At 45.5% G+C, this 23,241-nt stretch overlaps 1 protein-coding gene across 3 annotated transcripts in view; it reads left to right on the top strand.

The window, feature by feature from the left end:
* PITPNC1 (phosphatidylinositol transfer protein cytoplasmic 1) overlaps positions 1-23,241 on the top strand; it is a 258,196-nt gene that overhangs the window by 207,531 nt on the left and 27,424 nt on the right. For all 3 annotated transcript variants that reach the window (XM_032615787.1, XM_032615786.1, XM_032615785.1), the window contains one exon: positions 6,660-6,755. In XM_032615787.1, the coding sequence (XP_032471678.1) occupies positions 6,660-6,755 (96 nt within the window). The remainder of the gene's footprint in view (positions 1-6,659; positions 6,756-23,241) is intronic.

Genomic DNA, 23,241 nt, shown 5'->3' with positions numbered 1-23,241 from the left:
GGTCCACCTTCAGAACAAATAAGTTACCCAACTCCATTCTGCGGATGAGGGTGGGAAAGAAGCAGAAATGTTTTTCAAGAGACCAAAGAAGACCATCCTTTTTTATCTCTATCATAATGGTGATGGAGAAGACAAGTCGCATATTCTTGGATTGGATCATATAGCTTACATATTTGTGAAACAGTCACCATTGTATTGTGTAGGCGTGAAAACGTTCTCGGTGGGAATACCAGTAGAGATGGGGTAATTAAATGATGGTTGTCTTTGTCAATAACTTGGACTATTTTTTTTCCCAGCCATAAGTGTTTTTCAGGCTCTCCTACCAGGTATGGTACTGTTAGAGAATAATCAATAGAACCATGAACCGACTCTAGCCCCATATGCCAAATGTATGAACCAGGGACCCGTATCCCCTGCCCTGCACCAAATCAGTTGTCCACTTTGCAAATCCAGAGCGCTGAAATGAAAGCATTGTTAAAACAATAATTCTGCTTCCAGTGTTCCTTCTTGCTGAACCTATTCTTTGTTAGTCAGTTGCCTCCCCCTGAAACGTCCCAAGTACAGCGAAAAAAAGTTAGAGCAGAACAGCAGCTTAGCTGGGATTCTTTGTCCCCTTAATCATATGTGAAGCATAAAATGAGACGACTAATAGACTTTTCTCAAAATCCCTACTAATCAGCCACCTCTACCTTGCATCCTTGGTAGTTTGGACAGATGGCAGGAAGATAAAATCCACACAGCTACTAAGCTTGGATCTTCCTCCCCCCCCACCATTTTTTTTTTTAATAATAGAGTTTATTTTTTAGAGCAGTTTTGAGTTTATGGAAAAATCGCGCAGAAAGTACAGACAGTTCCCATCTAAACTTGGATCTTAAACCACAAACTTACTGTTATAGAGAAAGGGGTTGCAGAAGCCATGATTCCCAGGATTGTGGATTTCTGAAAAGCCGCTGTACACAGTGCTCTCCCTGGCTGGGCTATCACAAAATCCAGAAACGTCTAAAAGCAAAACGAGAGATTAAATAAAATCTAGAAAGGCACCCCTGTTCAAGGAAGAAATCTAGTGCGTCATTAAAACACATTCCATATTTATCAATGTACCTTTCCCTTCTGAGTTACAACCACATGACTCAGCATCTGTCTGTATTAAATATGGGGCATGTCCCCTTCTCCATCCCACCCACGCCCATGTTTACCCTCCTGGGAAAATCTTTTTTAAGAATGGAGTTATTAATGGCTACATAATAGTTCATCGAATGGATTTATCATAATTTCCTTGGCCATTCTCCCATACTGGGATATTTTGACTGTTTGCTTTTTTTTTTTTTTTCCCCTCTCTCTCTGCTTTTTCTTGCTGTTACATTAATGTTACAGTGAAGATCTTTGTACATAAAGCTTTTCGTTTATTTAATATTCTTAAGATGAATTCTCAAAGCTTAAATTTACCAGGTCAAAGTATATGGAGATTTTAAAGATGCTTGATACTTAATGTTCATAATACTTTACAAAAAAGGGAAAATTACTCCCTTTTCATTTTGGAATCTTTAAGATAGTTTTTACTCAGGAGATTTGCCTTCTCATTATAATATTGCTTAGTTCGTATTAAAAGGAGTTTGTTTATTGAGTGTTCATTGTGTAGTTGGGGGGTGGAGTTCAGAAGAGTCAACCAGATTGGCACTGAAATCCATTACAGATGATGCGTGGGTGGGTATGTCTCTGATAAATAACCACAGATGGGAACATTATTATAAGGGATATAGGGGAAGTACCATATTTGACTCCCAAACCCAACTCCCATCTCAAAAAGGGACAAATTCCGCCCAAGAAGCTCCCAAGAGCATGAAGGTACACAGCACCTGTGTCAGGTGAGATCCTGGTGGAGCTTTGGCTTAATGTATCAACATTAAGATGTGTCTCATCCTAAACTATCTCAGCAGATCTCATTCCACCTCAAAGAGCTGGTGGTTGGACCAGAGTTCCGGCAGCCGCTGCCGCTGCGGCTGCCACTGGGGAAGCCCCAATGAATAGTTAATCTTGCTGTTTTCCTTTGGGGCCTGGCTAAGCCTCTGTTTGTAATAGTGTTGGCTTAATTCTGGATCATGCCCTAAACTAAGGATGAAGATGAGGCTGTTTTACCCCCGCTGTGGCCTCTGATTACGCTACGTCGTGACCACTGCCACTTCCTGTTTCCCTGCTGCAGCCCCTCTGTGCACCACCCACGTCAGCTGCATGTGGGTGAAGGGGCAAAGAACAGGATGTAGGAGCCTAACATGACCCGCAAGTCACTCACCATCACCGACATTTTAACTGGAAAGAATTCTAGTGGTCATGTGGGTCACTTGATCTCAGCCACACTGGGGCCATAGATCTCCCTGATAATCAGATGAAAGTGGTCAAACCCTCTCTCCGGAAAGAAAGCATCTCCTCAAACAATTCCAGGATATTTCACAGCTCCCTGCTACCCATCCATCTAGATGACGCCTTTTATTCTGCAGATAAGGATATGGAGACCCAAAAGAGGTGCTGGGTCCTGCCCAAGGTTACACAGAGGTGATAACTGAATTCAAACTCAGCTGTCCTGATTCCCATTGTGGGATCCATCAGCCAATACTATGAGGTTTCCACTGTATGTTGAGCCCTATATTGGGAATTATAGAAAGTTAGGGTGCTTACCAGCAAAGAAATAGAACTTGGGTTCATGAAAGGAATCTGAGATCAATCAGTAAGCAATATTCGTGCCATAGGTTCTTCTTTGGAAAGTAGAAGCTGATGTCTTCCGGTAATTCAGCAGTCATGTGTTGAGCACCTACGAGCATCTCCTAAAGGCTCTTAATCATTGGGAGATTTATTATTTATTGGAAATTAAGACTCTTTGTCATCTCAAGCCTGAAGAAGATGTTGAGGTCCTCAAACTGATTTTTTTGTAGCTTTTTTTTTCAGGTCCTCACCCTGAAACGTTGACTGTGAAGGTGTTTGGTATTTCATGGACTTGGATGCAAGAATTAAGTGTCATATTGAAGAAGGAGTCCAGAGTTGGAACTGAAAGCTACCTAAGTAGATTCTACTGCAGCCTTAGCAGAAAAGCTCCAAGTCGTTGGGGAGTTCCCAATAATAGCTACTCAGGACATACACTTTTCGGTAGCAGGAAGAGAACCAGAGTCCAGTTTCATCTTTCTGGAAAGAAATAGGAAGTACTCTTGATTGATATTTATCTTCTCGGTTGGGTGCCAAGAGGCAGCCTTTTATCCCTGGAGGAGTCTGGTTGTGAAGCCTGGAGACTTGCCCTGAATCTGAGCTTCTCTACCGACGGGCTGAGTGACTGCAGGCAGCTCTTTTACTTCTCTGAGCCTTGGTTTTCTCATTTGAAAACTGGAAATAATAATACTATCCTGACCTTGTAGTTGTTGAGTCAACATAAATGACTCCTCTCCGTAGCTTGACAGTCTATTCTTTCTTTTGTAGCAAATATTTTCTTCCATCTTGTATTTTGGGGAGTAGCTTCCCAGTCTGTCTCTCCCACTAGATAGTAACTCATTAAGGGCAGGAACTCAGCCTTTCTTTTTTTTACAATGTTTCTTCTAGCAATGTCAGATTCTGAGACACTTCAATTAATTTTGGCTTTAGATTGAGTTTCTCTCCAACACTCCACTCTCTATGTGGTGTGTCTACATTTTTCAGTGTATCCAGTGACAATGTATGCCATAAATTATTGGCTTTGGGGCCCGAAACTCAGAGTAGAAAGGTAAAGCAGTATAATGGAGAGAGTACATGAAGGAGATATGGATTTGATTTGATTTTCCATGGCTGATTTGCTCTGTGACATTGGGCAAACTGTGTAACCTCCATGGGCCTTCATCTGTGTCACCATTCCTGCCTATCTGTGAAGGTGTCATGGCTGCCATATTACATCTGAGATATTTTCTGGTGCAAAGTGGTGGGTTTGGTGGTAAGAGAACTCAGCCCTTCTTATCTTTGCAGCCCCCAAAGCCAAGGGCGCCATTTTGTATGCAGTGGAGGTATTAGTTGGGGCCCAATTGGGAGGCATAAACCACACAATAATTTGAACAGGAAGAGTATATAAGTAATATAAGGAATTATTAAATTTTGATTGGAGTAACCATAAAGATGTAAAGAGAAGTCAAAGGCTAAGGGAGTAGACGCAAGCAAGAACAAACTTGAAAGGGGTCCACCTCCATGGCTGGAGTTCAGACCTCCTTGCAGGAGTTGTGGTTGTAGCCCACTGGATGGCAGAGAAGTTTGCTGGGTTTCCTGGACCAGAGCTTGTCCACAGTTGCTGGGCAGCAGAAAACAGCCCTCTGGGTTCAGGTGAGATGAGACTGGTGGGCAGGTACATAGGGTCAGGGCACCACTGGAAGTGCGAGGCCTGGCACACATGGTGCCTAAATCAGGAGGGCCATGTTGAAGGCCAGGACTCCGAGGTCACCAGGCAACTGTGTACTCTGGGCATGCGGCTGGGACAGAGCAGCACCGCATGTCCCCCGTCCTCCCCCCCCACCCCCACCCCAACAGATTCTGCAGCAGGAATAAGATTCAAACCGGGAAGAGAAGCACCCTTCTTCCTGCAGGGTCCCTCTAATAAATGGCTTAGTGTCCTACTCGCTGTCAAGGAGAAGTGCTTACAGGGTCCAGTCTGTTATCTCAGAGCAGAGACTTAAGGGTGAACTTGGAGCAGAAGGGCAATTATGTAATAATGTGATAATGGGTGATCCAAAAGTATTTGAATTAAATTAGGAAAAGCCACCTAATCTGTCAATAACTCCCTTAACCCCTGTTCATTTTCCCTTCTTTCAGTCCCATAAATTTTACCACCAATAAATGTCAAAGCTCTCTAACTTCTCTTGTAATTTACTCTCTAGCAGCTCATTTGCCTCTGGGGTGTTCCCTTCTGTTTTGTTTTCTTAATGAGGCACATGTCTTCTCTTGCACACACTTTAAAAGAGATTCATGCGAAGAGAGAGAAACACACAAACACCCTGAGACCCAGTGTTTCGTTTCACAACTTATTTCTCCACTCAACCTTGAACTTACTTTCCTTCCGTCTCTCCATTCCATTTCAAAGCAATCAACCTGTCCCTCCCAAACACATTGAGAGTGTCCCCAAGCTCTTGACTTCAACTGGCCATGGAAGGAGTCAGAGCTGATCCAGGAACCAGTCTTTCTCTGCCTTTATGGAAAATGCAGTGGCCTCCTCAAGTCAGACTGGGGAGTTAATCTTGAATAAATCTGAAGAGTCCAGTGTCTAATCATTATAGAAGAAAATTGGTGACAGAGCAAACAGCAGACTGGGCAGATAATAATCAGCACAGGTATTATTCAGAAAGCATTTGGAAAGGACTAGGAGTTTCAACTTGTAAAGAGCCCTCCAGATGCTCTCCTGTGGGAGAGTGTGTTATTAATAGGCTCCAAATTTGTGTCAAGACAATGTTCTTCGGCGTCAACCACTCTGTTCTTTCAAAATATTTCATTCTCTTCTAGAGAGTCAGATTTAACTAGTGTTAGTGGATGATTCCCTTGTAGGAATTAGCTAAACAGTGAGATAGGGATACAATTAAGACTTTCTCCAAGGATCAAGTGATTTGCAAACTTAATCTGTTTACTGTCCTTCAGAAGTGTATCCCTTTAGATCAGAAAAAGTGGCAATGGGAAATAGTAGAGGAACTTAATCTTTCCACTAGAGTGTACATCTATATATGTGGCTGTCTGAATTTCTTTTTTTTTTTTTTGCGGTACGCGGGCCTCTCACTGTTGTGGCCTCTCCCGTTGCGGAGCACAGGCTCCGGACGCGCAGGCTCAGCGGCCATGGCTCACGGGCCCAGCCGCTCCACGGCATGTGGGATCTTCCTGGACCGGGGCACAAACCCGCGTCCCCTGCATCAGCAGGCAGACTCTCAACCACTGCGCCACCGGGGAAACACTGTCTTACACATTTCTTTGCAAGTGTTGGACATTCTGGGCCAGTGGAATCAAGCGTAGCTTGGCAGGAAGCCATCTCAGTACTTTTTCAAGCTCCACCTTCTTACCACTGTGTGTACCAAGGAAATCATGCTCTTAAATGATCAAGAATAAGACAGTGGGTAATGGGATTATGGACAATCTTTATTTTCTTCTTTTTTGTTTATCTGTATTTTTTTCAATGAGTGTGTGTTATTTCTGATATTAAATATATGTAAACATTGTAATGAAAAAAAAAAACCCCACATTTTTCTTCTCTAAATCTCAGGCTGTATTACTGCTTTTTGTCTCCTATCTACCCAGAACCTTTTTAGCCTCTTCCCTCCCCCTGTTTAGATTAACTGCCAAAAATCAGCAGACTTCCTTTTTGGAAGAAACTTTTGGAAGAGATTTATTTCTTCACTCTTGAACTACTAAAAACAGCCTGTTTTTCTTCTTCCCCTAACCAAGTGGTGATTGATGCTACACCTGCCTCTGATGTGACAAAATGTAAGCGATGAATAAAAACTTTTCGTGATTCTTGCACATTCGGGGGCAGCGTAGAGCTCTCCCCGGGGGCACTGAGCCATGTGAAGATGCTCTGTAGGGAGTTATTCCGCCTCAGGCACCATTGGGCCAACTTGCAGGCACCTTGAGGATCTCACCCACTATCACTAACCTTTGATATTGTTGCTGTGCTCTTTCAGATTTTTGACAGTGAAGCCAAAGATCTGGAGAGAGAAGTGTGCTTTATCGATATTGCCTGCGATGAAATTCCAGAACGTTACTACAAAGAATCTGAGGTGAGCAATAGATGGGGTGACATGTGGAAGAGAGTCATTCAATCATTCATTCAACAAACATTTATTAAGTCCACACTGACCTGGGACACTTCCATCTGTCTTTGTGTTGATTCAATTTGCTTTCACATCTTGCTGGACTCTTTACTGCGGGTCTCAAAATGAAGTCCCTACTGCTTGGGGCCCGTGGTTAACCCCGGCTGCCACTCAATTTCAATGTAGTCTCCTATCTCCCCAGCTCTGCCATCAATCTGGGCAGCAAAATACTCACAAGGCTGAACCACCCGACGATAACTGGCCTATAAAATGCAGCAGCCACCTCTGGCTTCCTGTTTGGCCAGGCCTGGGCCCAGCCTGTCTCCCCCGCTCTGCAGGAGCTGTGTTTTATTTGTACCTTTGGGGTCTAACACAAAGAAAATGCTCCATCAATCCTCCCTGAGTGCATATTGAAACTTGGACAGCTCATCTCTGCACAGAACCTTTCTCTCAAAACCAGAAGTGCCTTCATGCAGCCCTCTCCTTTTTTCATCTTGACTAAGAGTAAATTTAAGAGAATATGTGTCTGTATGACTCCCACCTACCAGAATCCATTGTGTGCCTCAGTGCAAACTTGCTATTTTACTGTTAGTGCAAGTCCCCATTTGTATCCTGTTAGTAGTTTATTAATGGCTGCTGACGGAACTTGGGTGACCCCCTTGGAAATAACGTCCCAGCCCTGCAACGACAACAGATGCTGGGCTATTTTTGTTGTTTAGCAACATTCAGCCAATCACAATATGTTTGGAGTTGGGGCCCCAGTCTCGTCCTTGAGCTGTAACACATGGACCTTGAAACTCTTCCCTCAGCTTGGTTAAGGCTGATTTAAGACATAATAAATAAACCCGGTAAAAATGAATTCTACCGTGACACACACTGGGCTCCCAATGTGGTTCAGATTTTTTTTGCTTCCACCTTTTGGGATTCGTTTGGATATCAGAGTCTAACCCAATGTTAGCAAATGCTTAGCTGCTTAATTGCAGGCATGGGCTCTGCAGCTGCTGTCTCTTTAAAGTCGGGGAAAGGCTGATGTGAATTACTCTTGGTGGGACTCAAGGATGAGCTTTTGAACGTCATCAATTTACATTACACTCTGCAGCCAACCACACTTGTGAATTTTCAGAAGAACAAAATGAAATGCTCTCTGTATAACTGTGGACCTGCTCAAGGGGAGAAGCTTGGCCTCCCCTTGTCTTAGAGGAGGTACTTCTGTGGTTTCATCTCAAGGCCACCAATACTTATGGGGCTTCAGTGATGTGCAAAGCATCATGCAGTGCATTGGGTGAAGCTGTTGCCCCGTCGCTTCTGTGGCTCCTTGGGCCTGGGGGGCTGCTGTCTTACCCGGACGTCCTGGCCTCTTTGGTAGCTCAAGCCTTCTAGAAAGTCAGCGTTGCCAGAAAACTCTGAACTGATTTCAGCTCTTCCTCTTAGGTAGCTTTGGTGTGGTCCTGCCTGGCACTCAGGGAGTTCCCTTCTGATTCGGAGGAAAGTCTTAGGACAGATATGGAACACTAATGACAAAATCAACAAGTCTCATTTCTAGTCATCGTGTACCTGACTCATCTCCCTGTGCATTGTGCTCCCAAGAACCACCACTGGAAAGCTTTTTCTCATTGACACAGACATTCAAGGAGCATTTTTTCATGTTTCACAGTCATTCATTTTCCTGGGTCATAAAATATTCTTTTCTAGATGCAGTTTGACCAAGGAAATGAGAGGGGAATAGTCATTCATCCAATAAATACGTACTGAGTACTCACTGAGTGTCACAGACAATATTTAGACGGGGATGTGGCAATGAACAGAAGAGACACTGAGGGTCTCTTCCCCCACAACATTTCCAATCTAGCAGGGGAGCCAAACAACAAAGAAATAACTACATGAGCACATATGGAGTTAAAAGTCACAGGTGCCATAAGGAAGCTTGCAGGGAGAGACCACGATAGGGAAACTGAATTTAAGAGGATGGGATCAGGAAAGATGCTCAGGGAGAAATGGCCTGCTGGGACCCACAGGATGAAAAGAGCTGGGGGACAGTGCTCCAGGGGGAGGTGACAGCATGCATGGGAGTCCCAAGGTGTTACCTATGAGGAAACAAAAGAAGGCCAGTGTGGCTGCAGCAGCAGAAACAGAAGGAAGAATGGCACAAAGGGAGGCTGGAAAAGAGGGTGGGGCCGTGTTAAGACACTTAGATTTTATTTACATGCAGTAGGATGCCTTCGAAGAAATTAAAGCCACCCCTGCCTGTCCTGGAGTCTTACTTAATGGATGTGGAGGAAGGGGGCCCCAGAGGGCTCAGCCCTGCACACTCTGTCAAGCCCTGCTTCCCAAACAATCGCCAGCCTACATTACAGGTAGAATTTTTTCTCACTCGCCCTGGCAGTTAGACCACAGAGGAAAAGGCATACTTGGGAGCCTGCAATAAAATAATAGGAAAAGTATGTTCCGTGGGACTACCTTATGACCTAAACCCACCATCACTGGACTTCCAGAATCCACACTGCAGTATGAGCCTACCAGAAGGGAGAGAAGTGAGTGTCCTAGGCTGTTTAGGTTGTGTGTCAGTAGCCAGGGACAGAGAATAAGGGAAACAACCGATTCAGAAGGCAAACCACTTCCAAATACATTTCTCCTCTGCACACTGTAAATAATTAACATCCTCCTCCCTGCCACAAGAGTTTCCTTCTAAAATGAAATCTGACCTTGTCATTTTCTGCTTAAAAGCCTGGTCCCCTTAGCATGGTCCTCTGCCTTCTCCCCTCCAGCCCTCCCCACCTCTGTTCCTCTCAGTTTGGAAGCTTCTAGTCATTACTCTTTAGAGTTCAGCTCAAATGTGACTTGTCTTCTTTGGACTCTCCTGGGCACCCCACTCCCTACCCACTGGCAGCAAGAATTCTGGTCTGTGGCTTCTAGATCATGCTGGCTCGTGCTAGCTCACAGTTATACCCTGAGCTCCATGAAGACAAGGGTTGTCGTCTTCATCACCATTCCAGCAGCTAGGACAGAACCAGCACATAGCAGCCACTCACAAAACGGTTGTTGAATGAATGAGTGAAAGCCACGGACTTTATTTTTTCCTTCTAGCAGTGACAATTTTGGAGTGAGCGCTATCAATGAAAATGCATTTGTGGCCATTAAGCTAACAGTTATGAATCAGAGTTCCTTATATATATATATATATATTTTTTTTTTTTTCCTTTAATCTGAGGCCTACAGCTTTACGAGCTTTTTCTTCCAGTCCATCTTCGTAAGTTGACTATGTCAGCATTGTAAATAGGAACGCATTTTCTGCAGAGAAAGCTGAAATGCTGGTGGGCTCAATCTATTCTGAGACTTTGAGGCTTATGCATTCAGACCAGGGTTATCTGGGTCACCACTCAGCTCCCGTCACACACACAGACACACAGACACACACACACACACACACACACACACACCCCTCCATCCAGGCCGAAGCAGGGGATTGAAGTAATTTCTTTTCTTTTTCCATTTGTCCCTGGAAACCTCCGAACCACATGAGGCAAGAATGCCTCTCTCACTAAGGTGACCAGAGCTGGAAGTTTTCCGCTGGGTGCCCTCTGCCTGGTGGCACAAGGGCCCCCACTAAGCAGAGTTTCAGAAGGACTCCGGAGACTCAGCATCGGCTGGTAGCTCAGCCCAGCGCTCTCTTTATTCTCATTTTGTGGTGCCGTTGTTTCCCAGACACATCAGGGGCCTAAGCTGCAGCTCCCAAGAACCTCTTAATCTCAAGTTTTTCTCTCCTATCTGTGGCAGGACTCCGCAGGGCAGCACTGCATTGTTTAAAAAAAAAGAAAACAGTGTGATTTCTCGGGCCCAGAGAGCACCTCCAGGTGCACCTCCACAGGGCCCCACCAAGGCCCTGCCCCCATTAGAGTCATGAAGCTCTTTGCATCAAGTCACATCAGCACCACCCAAGCAGCAAAGACGAAGAGAAGCCAGTGTCTGAGCAGGTTGTACTTGTTATGTGGTCGATACGTGCGTTCTTTCTTCTGCCAAGGTGCCCATCCCTCTGATGCTCTGCCAGAATTTCAAGGTGAAAATCCCAACCCAGGAAGGAGGAACTTAGGCCGATCAGTTGTAGCATGCCCTCAGAGGACACGGGCAGTGAGCCCACACCTGCAAAGCTGAGTTGGCCATTTGCGATGCAGGAACAAATCTCAACACCCAGCCTCCAGGACTGGTCCAGCCTGGACAGTCTCCAAAAGTCAGGCTTAGGGAGCTCTAACTCAGAGGCCTTTGGTGTTGCCTCAGGTCCAGTGCTCTTCCTCCTGGATTCACTGCAGTCGTTTTTAGGGGTCAGCTTCCATTACAAGATCAAGAGGGACCAGAAAAAGTGGCATCTCTAGTGGCCTTCCAGGGGTCTGTCTCCGCAGCTCCCCCCCAGAGACACGAATGTGGAGTCATACGCAGTTTCTAAATGTTCAGCCTTGAGTAGAAAGGGGGAAAAAGAAAAAGGAAATGTCATTTTCTGGGGGAGGAAGTTTAGAAGTAGAGGATGTGTTGTGCTTTGTTTTTTAAAAATCTTCATTGATTTATGTAAAGCAAAGGGGAGTTTATAGACCAGCGGTTTCCAACTAAGGCCAGTTTTGCCCCCCAGGGGTCATCTGGCAACGTCTGGAGGTATTTTCGATTGTCACCACTGGCAAGGGGTTGTTTGCTATGGCATCCAGTGCGCAGAGACCAGGAGTGCTGCTAAACATCCCGTGATGCCCAGGACAGCCCCACAGCAGAGAATTACCCAGCCCGAAACGCCAACTGTGGCAAAGTCGAGAAACTCTGCTGTAGGCCAGTCCAAGGACAGGAAATGCAGGAAAACCTATTAGAAGCAAGACTCATCAATTTCTTTCGTTTGCATTTATTAAGTGCTTACTGTGTACCAGGCTCTGTGCTAGGTACTGGGGCTACAAAGGCCATAATCGTGTCTGGTCTCCACTACCCTTTGAACTGGATCCTTTCTTTTTTTTTTTTAAGAAAAAAAGGAAATTCCTCTTTCTCTTCATTTTGCAAGATGTAAAAGAGGTCTCCATTTTACCAGTGTTAAATAAAGCATAATAATTCTAATGGAGAAATTAGGGAAATTTACAACGTTTTGAACTCGGATAGCAATGAAGGAGAATGTGAGACTGTCTCAGAAGCAAGTACCCCTGAAGTGGTATGGTTGAAGGTAGGAGAGTACCAGGCAAGTTTTTAGGCAGGATTTGATTTAGAGCTTTCCCTTTGAGTTGGGTGACTAGGGGACTCTTTTGGAACTCAGCCTCCAGGCCCCCTGGATTATAGAGTTTTCCTGAACTAAGGAATCCTTACAAGCCAGTTCATTGGTCACACCCGATCTAAATATCTGCTGAATTCTCTCTTAAGGGAGAGAGAAGCGAACAAAGAGATACATCTAACTTTTCCAGTAACTGTCAAGGGTAAGAGATTAAATGCTGTTTGCTAAGTACAACAGGCCCCAGAAAGGGAACAGAGAGATGAAATGAGTAAATATTGTCATACTCAGCTGTACCCTTCAGTACAAAGTGCTTCATCCAAACCACTCTGTTCCCTCAAATTAAGAATATTTTCATGTCGGTCTATATCTTGATGGTTGAGGGTGGTCAAAATTTTCAGTTATCCAAAAAAAAAAAAATTTCAGTTATCTCCAAATGGCCAGATTTAACACAGCTGCCTCCTGCTGGGGTCCACTGTGGAGTTCAGTTTGTTGTTGTGCTGTTATTGTCATTTTTTTTTTCCCTTTTCCCTCCGTCCATCTGCTTCTTTCTGAGAATAACGCAGCTGTTTGGTGATGGGTTCCAATTTGGCGGCGCTGGGCACCTCTGGGATAATAAGAACTGTCTGCGCCCACTGGTGTGGGGCGAAGCCTCCACCACCAAAGTGCTCCCCAGTGATAGCCTCCAAAGCTGGCACAGAAAGCCTGCAAGGAGATAGTCAGTGGAAGGGTCTCCAGTAGCGGCGGCATCGCAGGGCCCTGCGCCTCTCCCTTCGCAGGGTCACCATGAGGCCAGTGCTATTAGAGAGGGAAGCACGTGGTGGCCTCTGGAAGTGGCCGGAGCAATAGATGAGAAGGAAAGCCATTGGAAGAAGCACTTTTTTTTTATTGGCTGCATTGGGTCTTCATTGCTGCACATGGGCTTTCTCTAGTTGCGGTGAGTGGGGGCTACTTTTCTTTGCGGTGCACGGGCTTCTCATTGCGGTGGCTTCTCTTTGTTGAGGAGCATGGGCTCTAGGCGCACGGGCTTCAGTAGTTGTGGCACGCAGGCTCAGTAGTTGTGGCTCGCAGGCTCAGTAGTTGTGGCTCACGGGCTCAGTAGTTGTGGTGCATGGGTTTAGTTGCTCTGCGGCATGTGAGATCTTCTCGGACCAGGGCACGAACCCATGTCCCCTGCATCAGCAGGCAGACGGACTCTCAAACACTGTGCCACCAGGGAAGCCCAGCAGGCGGATTCTTAACCACTGCACCACCAGGGAAGTCCCAAGTTGGGCATTGTTAAAGTTGGTGTTTATGGGGCTTATAATTAAACATAACGCATACGTGACATTATTTTATAAAAATGAGCTCACACAATGCAACTTTGCAACATGCATTTTCTCAATAATGATATAAGATTGCCGTCTTTCTGGGGCAGTACAGGTCTCTCTAGCAGACTTCATAATGACTGTATGATGTGCCAGTGTATGATTATGCCATTCTCCATTTGGTGGACATTTAGAGTGTTTCCATTCTTTTGCTATTATAGTACTTCAGGCAACACCCTCATGCTATATATTTTTTTGGCATAGTTTTAATATTTCTGTAGAATAAGTTCTAAAAGTGAAATCGTTGTGTCAGTGGACATGTGGGTTTAAATCTTTTTAGATATAGCCAAATTGCCCCCCACTCCAAAGCTATATTAAATGACTCTCTGATCCACACTTGTGTGGGAACACACTGAATTTTGAAGAAGTGAGATTGGAAAGGCAGTGTACTGAGTGAGAGCAAAGGTGGTGAAAAGGTAGGGAATTCCAGTGCACGTTCAAGGGTCAGTGAGTAACCGGGGCAGAAAAGAAGAGCCTCCAATGTCAAGCCAAGGAATTTGGCTTTTATTCTGCAAGTAGCTGAGAACTTTCAAAGCAGGGTCACCAGCCACCTTGCAAGGCGTCTCAATTTGTGACCACACCAGAGAAACTGACTTTCTCGGGGGGGCGGGGGGGCGGTGGTGAGGGCAGACCGCTGAACACCGAGAGGTTTAGAACCCTGTAACTCATCAACTTACTTGTCTCCTTCTTCTGCTACCTCTTTTCGTGAACAAATCACCTTCAGCCATATTGGCAGCAATAAAACTTTGTTAATGAAAAGAAACTTTTGGAAATAACAGGGCACTAAACAGTAGTCCAGTCTTCAACAACCCTGGCTGCGTCATTTTTAGACCAATAACAAATAGGTACTCTCTTTCAGTTCTCATTTCTTCCAAGTAAAAGAAAGCTGGGTCACCAAGTTTTACTGAAATACCACGCCTAGTGCTGGTGTTTAAAACCACACTGTTCTTTTGGCCTGATCACGTGGAGCTACTGCAATGTTGTGAGCAAAGCCAGTTTTTATTGGGAGTACTAGGAAAACGGTAGTGCCCAACTCCATCCTAGAGAAAGGATTTTTGTTTTTTAATTTTTCAAGGGGAAAAATAACCAACTTAAACTGCTGCAATAATTTGCATGAATGAGGTTCCCCAGAGCTCGGTACCCAGAATAGCAGTTCCAAATCTTACCAATTGGATTGGGTAGTGAAATGCCAAACCATGTCAGTCAAACAAAACTGAGGCAAATGAATTCCTAAATATCAGATCAAAACCAGAGATTCTAAGTCTCTGCCAGGAGTGGAGTTGCTGATTGTGGTGCTGGGTCATTGAGTCAATAGAAAGAGCCTTTGGGGAAATGGCCCCATGTACCAAAAGGGAGGATTCAACCAAGCAAAACATCCATTGAAGCGAGAAACAATTGGGCTTGTTGAAGAGGGATCTGTGCGAAAGATAACCTCTAGAACTCACGGATGGGGATTCCCAGCCCGTGCTTTCCTTGAGTAGATGGAGCTCAACCCTAATGTACTAAGGGGCTCAGGCTTTGGGAGACCTCCCAGGTGATCACAGCCATTGCACTTCATCAGCACCAATGATGATGCACCACCTTGAATCTCTTCCTCCGTTCAAATGAGTGGATGGATATGGAGAGATGAGATGAGATGCCATGAGATGATGTGATGAAAGGCAAAGCATTAATATGCACAGTACTGGCACACAGTTAGCATTTAATAAATGTTCCCTTCTCCCTGCTTTGACACTGGCATTGAGATCTGCAGATGTGTCGCTGGGACGGTTGCTCAGTAGAAACCAAGTGTCTTTGTTTCTTAAGATTTTTTTTTTTGATGTGGACCATTTTTTTTAAGTCTTTATTGAATTTGTTACAATATTGCTTCTGTTTTTTATGTTTTGGTTTTTTGCCCATGAGGCATGTGGGATCGTAGCTCCCCGACCAGGGATTGAACCTGCATCCCCTACATTGGAAGGCAAAGCCAGGGAAGTCCCCCAAGTGTCTTTGGAAAGTGGCTGCCATGAGTGGGGCTCTGGGAGTTTGTTTGCATATTGCTTTTTACTTGTTGGCATGAATGCAGAAGAGAAGCACAGGGTTGGTTTCAATCACTCCAGTCCACAAGATGACAGAATTTGCTGCAGGTACAGCAAGATCCTTCAGAAAATGGAGCCATTTGTACTGCTGAGACTTTTAAAAAAATGTGTTCGTATTGCTTCTGTTATTGTTTAACCTGAATTCAGACTGGCATGTGCCTCTTATACTTCACCCCTAAGAAACCTTAGAGGCTGATTTACTGTTTGTTGTGCCAACCTGGGGCAGTCTGTAGCACTGGAGTCCCAGGACGCTACCCAAGGCAGTTTGGGCATTTTATCAACTGTCTACCACAAGCCATTTACCAGGTGTATTTTAGAAGAATAATAGTTAAGACTTTAAAAGAAGGAAGCGGGATCCAAAGGAAAGGCTTTCAGCCAGAAGTGAACAGATATAACCAAGCTCTTCTTCAGTCCCATCTCATGGAGAACCTCCATCTGTACGTTCAAGAAAACAGGCATTAAATCCACAGCTTGCCACCTACATCAGCCCCTGCTATTTTTTGCCTTATTAGAACACCAGGACTTCCTGTCCCTTAGAGCAGAGTTCCCGAATCAGATTAGAATCACCTTAGGAGCTTAAAAAAGTGCAGATGCCTGGGACCCTCTCTGGACCTACCAAGCCAGATGCAGTAAGGTGGGACCCAAGGATCTGTGTATGAATGCATCACGTTTGGGGAAAAACCTCAGAGGAGAGCTTCCCAACCTTTTTCATGCCATGATGCACATAGAAAATGATTGGTTTTGATTGGCATGTCAGGGAGCTCCTGGTCACAGAGGACCACCTCCCAGGGTCAGGAGGCCCAGTCTGCTCACCCAGGGGCCAAGGGGACCCGGACCTTGTCACATCTCTTTATCCATTCAAGGTAGGGAAGCTCTGTCTAAGCAAGCTCGATTTACCGTGTTCACATTTTAAAACCATTTTATTGTTACTTAATTTTGTAGAGGCGAAAGGAAACAGCAATGTAAGCCTGGAAGACTGCCCAATCCCCTACCGAGGGAGGGGTCAATACCTTTGATTTTCATTCCATCTGTTGAGAATCTGATACCATCTGTCATCTGTAGAGTCATACTCAATGCCTTCCTTGCCAGCCAACAGTGTTTTTATAATATACATTTGTGCAGTTTTCTCCTAAGTTGCTGCTGCGTTGGGGGCTGGCTTAGGATCGACCCTCATCCAAATTTATTTTCTTTCATTGAAGACCGTAATCAGTGTCCGTCAGATCCTCTGGCTAGATCTTGCCCAAGCCCTTTCCCAACTAGCTCTAAGAATCTAGGGCTGCGACTCTGGGATGGTGGAAGTGATATTTTTTTCTCTTGAGAAATAAGACCTGACCTAGTGATTCTCTCCTCCACTTCCATTTTTTCAGACTCCAAGTACAACTGTTCAGCTTCTGCTCCAAAAATATCCAGGAAAGAATAGGTGCTATTTAGTGGCTTGTCTTCATCTTTTTTTTAATTGTTAAGGGACCCAAAGAAAGACATAGAATTATCAGCTCATTAACTTGGGCCTTATACGTTTCAACAGATTTCTCACAGAATTGCTAAACCTGACTTTAGAGGGACAGGAACTAACTTTTGAGAAAAAGAAAGGTCATTGCTAAGTTATTTTATTCAGTTATATCATTTAATGCTAACCATTCAATAGCATAGATATTGTTTCCATTTTATAGATAGGGAAACTGAGGCTCAGAGAGTCTAAGTAGCTTGTTGACGTTTCAGGAAGCCTTGATTCAAACCCCAAAGGTTGTGCTTCTCCTCCCCCACCAAGCTGGCCCCTTCAGGCAAAGCTGAAGTTACAAACACTGTTGTCTGTCTTTATAAAGCACTCTAGGAAATTTGTTTCCTCCTAAAATGTAATTCGTTAACCCGGAGTCTCACTGACCATGTGAATGGAGGATCTTAGGGAAAGACAGAGTAAGTAAGAGGAAGGGCCTTTCCAGTCCCTTGGTTACCCTCCTTAGGTTTAATGATCTGATGGAAGTCAACTCCCCATCTTTTAGGAACGTTTTCCTCCTTGTGAACATTCTAGAAAATAGTGGGTTGGCCAAAACAAACCTGGTCTGGAAAAAACAAAACGTGGCCATCCCACAGCAGAGTAATACAGGAACCCGTTAAAGAAAAAATAAAAGTCATAGCCCCCAAAGAATACACCCACAGACACCAGTTTAGGAAACATTCCTTTTCTCATTTTTATCATCCCCTCAGCAGTGTTGGAGTTAAATAACTTGCCCAGGTTCACACAGGTAGTAGTTGCTGGAGCAGAAATTCAAACCCACGCGTGTCTCGTTGCAAAGCTTTTTTGGTCCCCCACTCAGTTCTGCTCCACAGAACCCCGGGCCCCACAGAGGTGCTTCTGAGCCCAGTAAACAGTGACATATATTGTGTCAAACAGTGAAGGTTGAAACAGTCCAAGGAATCCACTCATCGTTTTTACCTTCTTTATATGTTGGGATTCCAAATAATAATTATATCTGGGAAAACAAAATGAGTTCTAAAGCTAAGATCAGTTTGAAATCTATTCCAGCTTTAAAAATGGAAATCCTTTATTGCCTTCAAATACAGAGTGATTGGCTTATTGACTATCTCTATCCCAGTTTCTGTTCAACAAGTTGGAGGTCCAAGTTTCCCAAAACAATACCATACATGAGGAGCAAACTAGATTCAGGGACAGTTAATCCAGTGCTGATCACCGTTGCCATGTTGCAACTGATCGAGAATATTTCTTAGTCTGTTATCAGCTTTTTAAAAAAAATTTTTTTAATTGATTGATTGATTGACGGATTGGCTGCGTTGGGTCTTCGTTGCTGCACATGGGCTTTCTCTAGCTGCCGCGAGCGAGGGAGCAACTCTTCGTTGCGATGCGAGGGCTTCTCATTGCGGTGGCTTCTCTTGTTGCGGAGCATGGGCTCTAGGTGTGCAGACTTCAGTAGTTGTGGCACGTGGGCTTCAGTAGTTGTGGCTCGCGGGCTCTAGAGCGCAGGCTCAGTAGTTGTGGCGCACGGGCTTAGTTGCTGCGCGGCATGTGGGACCTTCCCGGAACAGGTCTCGAATCCATATCCCCTGCATTGGCAGGTGGCTTCTTAACCACTGCGCCACCAGGGAAGCCCCCTGTTATCAGCTTTTGATTTCAGAAACTTACACTATCTGTGGGCAAAATTGTATATCCTCAGTATGGATATATGATACGGTTATTAATGCTTCATAGCCTGTGTCCAAACAGCACAGCTAAGATCAGAGTGAGCAGGGACAGTCCACAACACGAAGTCCCAGCTCAGAGTCTGCCAACGAGCCAGGTCCTAACCGCCCTCCTTTCTGGGGAGAGATTGGCTCCCTGGCTATTAGGACGCTGGTGCCTAGCCTCTCACTGTCACACAACATAAGGCGGGGTTCTCTCCAGTGGGTCTTTGAATAACTTTATTGGTTTTGATTAGAGGTGATCTTGAAAATACAGTCATATCTGTGCCAAAAGGAACAGAGTAGCTTCAGGTAACAGGATATTAGGGAGCCGCCTCTTGTTGCTCTGAAATTGGGAGCCAGGCCCAAAGCTGGGGACAAAGAGGAGTTACAACGCCACATTCCCCGGGCAGCCGCTCATCACTGAGGCCAGGGACTCCCCAGGGCTGGCCCAGACAGCCCAGCTGGCCCTTTCGCCATGGCACCCATCATCCATCTCCTCTCCATTCCTAGTCTGTATTTGAAGATGGGGGAGGGGAGTTCTCAGAATCATTGGGGGTACACTTATTGCCTAACCCCAAAGCCATGTGACAGGAGAATTCCAAGAGAATTAATTACAGAAACTGGAGCATCTGCAAAAGAAAAAAAAAGGCTGACTATTTGCTGAGCTGGGAACCTGCAGGTCCACACGCAGCTCCACCATCCAGGGAGACTGGGGCGAGGCTGCAAAGTGGCCCCAGGACTTCATAGGGGAACACAGAGATTGATTGATGCCTGCTGCCCATATGGAGATTTCTGAAGGAGGAGGCTTGTGGAAGGAGCCCATGGCAAGGGCTCAGATGGAGCTGTGGAGAGTGAGTCTGGGAGTAGGATGGGGACGTTCCTTTGGACATTATACGAAATGAAGATAATAATGTACTACTTTAGAGGTTTGTAGTCAGGAGAATTCCAGGATGTTTGCCCTGAAACCCACAAATTCTCCAATTCTCTGATACCAACCCGGTGTCAACAATTCACTTCAGTTCTGACACTACCTGGCTTTAGCATCACATAGCACAAGTTCAAGGACTCAGTCCCACAAGACCACTCCCACTTCAGATGCCAGTCACAAGTCCAGGGCCACCACATTAACCAGTATTAACTAGTATTAACTCCTTCCCACAAAGTCAACCTCATGTTCGAGAATTTGCTGGGAAGGCTCACAGAAATCAGGAAACCACTGGACTTATGTTTAACAAACAAACATTTGCTAGTTTTTTAGAAAGAGTGCAATTCAGGAACAGCCAAAAGGAAACGATGCACAGGGCAAAGGATGAGGGAGGGAGGTACAAGGTTGCACGTCCTCTCCAGGCATGCCCACTGCACCCCCCCGCCCCAGCACAGTGATGTGTTCACCAACCTGGAAGCTCTCCAGATCTCACTGTCAAGAATTTGTATATTTCAATCGCCAGCCTCCCTCTTCTCCCTTCCCCAGAGGTCAGCGGTCTAAGCCCTTGATCTTTCTGGGGACCAGCCCCATTGTGAGGCTATCTAAGGGCTGCACCCTAAGTCACCTCACATATATTTCTTATACCACAAAGATTAAATGAGAGAGCATATCTGAAGTGCTCGACCCGGGCTCTGGTACCCAGCAAGCATTTGATGACCATTAGCTAGTGCGGCGACTTCCCCCTCCTTCCATCCTCCACTTTCTCCTGACCACCTCTCTCAGGGTTCTCTTCTGCCTTCATCTCCTCCCTGCCCCCCCAAAAGGCATCACCAGTGGTCACCCTCAGGGCTAGAGGCTGCTGACTATTCAGTGGTTTTGTGGTTTGTACTCAAATTTTCCATTTTAATCTTCCTCTTCTTCAGGTAGAGAGTTTTGAGTTCTCCCGGCCCTGAATTAGAACCGAGAAGGGCTCAGAACACCCACCAAAACACTCCCCCCACCCAGCCACCTTTTTCTCTGCCTTTCTACATGTCAGACACACCTTCTGAGTCAAGCTCCTTTAAGAGTTGCTTTGCAGAGGACTAACAGATCACTCCGTGTTTGCAGTACACGCTAGTGCCAAGAGCAAATGCTTTAAAAATAGCACTTTAGGTATTAACTGCTAACAAAGCAAGAATTGGCTGCTTCTGGCTACAATTTGCATTTGGGATTTTTTTTTTTTTTAAGCTGATGCATAGCAGGTGACCTTTTAAGTAAAGTTTTTGGCCAGTTCTCAAGTGCACTGTGATGAAAGCTCCTTAGTGCTGTTGGCTTTTTTTTTTTAACACCTTTATGAGACCTAGCTCACATATTATACAGTTCACCCACTTAAAGTGTAGAATTCAGTGGATTTTAGTACTTTCACAGATGTGGGTAACCATCACCACAGTCAAATTTAAAACATGTTCATCAACCCAGTAAAGATACCCTGTATGAATTTTTTTTTTTTTGGCTGTGTTGGGTCTCCGTTGCTGCGCGCGGGCTTTCTCTAGTTGCTGAGAGCAGGGTTGCGGTGCATGGGCTTCTTATTGCAGTGGCTTCTCTAGTTGCGGAGCACGGGCACTAGGTGAGCGGGCTCAGTAGTTGTGGCTCATGGGCTCTAGAGCGCAGGCTCAGTAGTTTTGGCGCACTGGCTTAGTTGCTCCGCAAGTATGTGGGATCTTCCCGGACCAGGGCTCAAACACGTGTCCCCTGCATTGGCAGGCGGATTCTTAACCTCTGCGCCACCAGGGAAGTCCCAGGGACCCTGTATGCTTTAGCTATCATACCCCCTATTCTTTTATCCTCAATCCCACCCCAGCCCTAGGCAATCACTAATCTTCCTATCTCTAGATTTCCCTGTTCTAGATGCTTCATATGAACGGGATCCTTTAATATGTGGTCTGTTGGGACTAGCTTCTTTGAAAGCGCTTTAATTCTTATGCGTATCCCTTTTAGGATTCAGGTTTAAGAAATGTTGGTCCAAATTTGCGGCTAAATTTTAGCTGGTTGAAACGGCCATTCATTGAAGGGGAATGAGAATAATACCACCTTGGAGTCATCAGGAAAAGTTCCTGAATGCAGGAAAAAATCTGATATTTTTCAGATTGGTTAGTTCATCTCTATTTGAGGGCTGAGCATTATGGTTACATAATATAGCAATTCCTAGCCAGTTACTGCTTAGCCCTTTTTCATTTAACATTTATCAAAGACTTCTAATTTCAGTTAACAGGGCACGCCCCTGTTGGCTATAGTCCTTTGTGGTTCAAATTGAAAGCGTAATTAATCACGGAGACTGGAGACTTTATATCTCAGTGAACATTGGCTAATAATATTGCCTCTGAGATGCAAGCTGCGCTCCAGCCAGGTTGAGATCTCCTGCGGGTTTCTCCTGGCACCTCCCGGGTGTGAGACTGATCCTGACAAACCCAGGGACACAGTTTCGCATGGGCTGCACTAATCAAAGCCCTTAGCGTCACCTTTGCTCTGCTTTGTCCAAGTGCGAGATGGATGAAATTTGAAGGTGTGACTGACCCCGGGGAGAGGAAAGAGGAAGCCTTCTAAAGAAGATACGCCCGCACGGAAGGAAGTGTGACCAGCGAGGTCCATCTGGCCCCGGGGAGAAGCCCTGGCACTAGCGCGGCTCCCTCCATAAAGATGGGCTTTAATGACAAAGGTCCAAGTTGCCATCTGCCAAGCCTGGGGAGCACCGATAGGATCCAGAGCCAGAGCTCTCACTGGGGGTGAATTTAGAAGCCCCCCAGCTGGAGGAACTTGCAGCCTGGTGCGTTCCCAGCTAGCCAGCTGCTGGGCAGAGCCCTCAAGGCAAGAGCATTGACCGAGTAGGTGAACAAGCTGTGGAAGAGTTACAGGGTGATCTAGAAGACTTCCCTTGTGAAAACCTCTCTGACTTGGTGTTAGAGGTTGGCCTGGTTCCCCAGAAAAAGATATGTTGAGGTCCTGACCCCCAGTACCTGAGAGTGTGACCTTACTTGGAAATACGGTCTTTACGGAGGTAATCAAATGAAAATGAGGTTCAGTGCGCTCTAATCCAATATGATTGTGTCCTTATGAAAGGGGGAAATTTAGAGACAGAGACAGACATGCACAGAAGGAAGACGATGTGAAGACACACGGGGAGGACGCCATGTGACCGGGGTGTACATCTACAAGTCAAGGAACACCAGAATTCCCAGCAAACCAAACCACCAGAATTAGCAAAGAGGCATGGAACAGATTCTCCTTTACAAGCCCCAGAAGGAACCTGCTCTACTGACACCTTGATCTGAGACTTCTAGCCTCCAGAACTGTGAGACAATAAATTTCTGTTAAGCCACGCAGTTTGTGGGTGGCTAATTCAAAGTGGCTGTTAAGTGGGTGGTACTTTGTTATGATAGCTCTAGCAAACTTATACAGCTAGGCTCCCCGTTAGGGAAACAAGCTCCACCCTGGCTTGGATGATGACTGGAAGGAAAGGATTGCATTTATCTCTGTGTCGTTCTCAACTCTTCAGGAAGAAAGATTTTATATAACGCCTGAGATGCTCGAAGTTGTCGGGCTTCAAGGCTGGCCCATCCTGACATGGGGAGATAGCTGCCCAGTGTGTCCACCTGCCAGGGAAGCTCCCAGCTTGGATGGACCAGCTCCTTTGTGTGCCCCT

This window comes from Phocoena sinus, chromosome 20 (assembly GCF_008692025.1).
Source record: "Phocoena sinus isolate mPhoSin1 chromosome 20, mPhoSin1.pri, whole genome shotgun sequence".
Lineage (NCBI taxonomy): Eukaryota > Metazoa > Chordata > Mammalia > Artiodactyla > Phocoenidae > Phocoena > Phocoena sinus.
The sequence above is the reverse complement of the archived record's forward strand: the minus strand, read 5'-3'. Positions and strand labels throughout refer to the sequence as shown.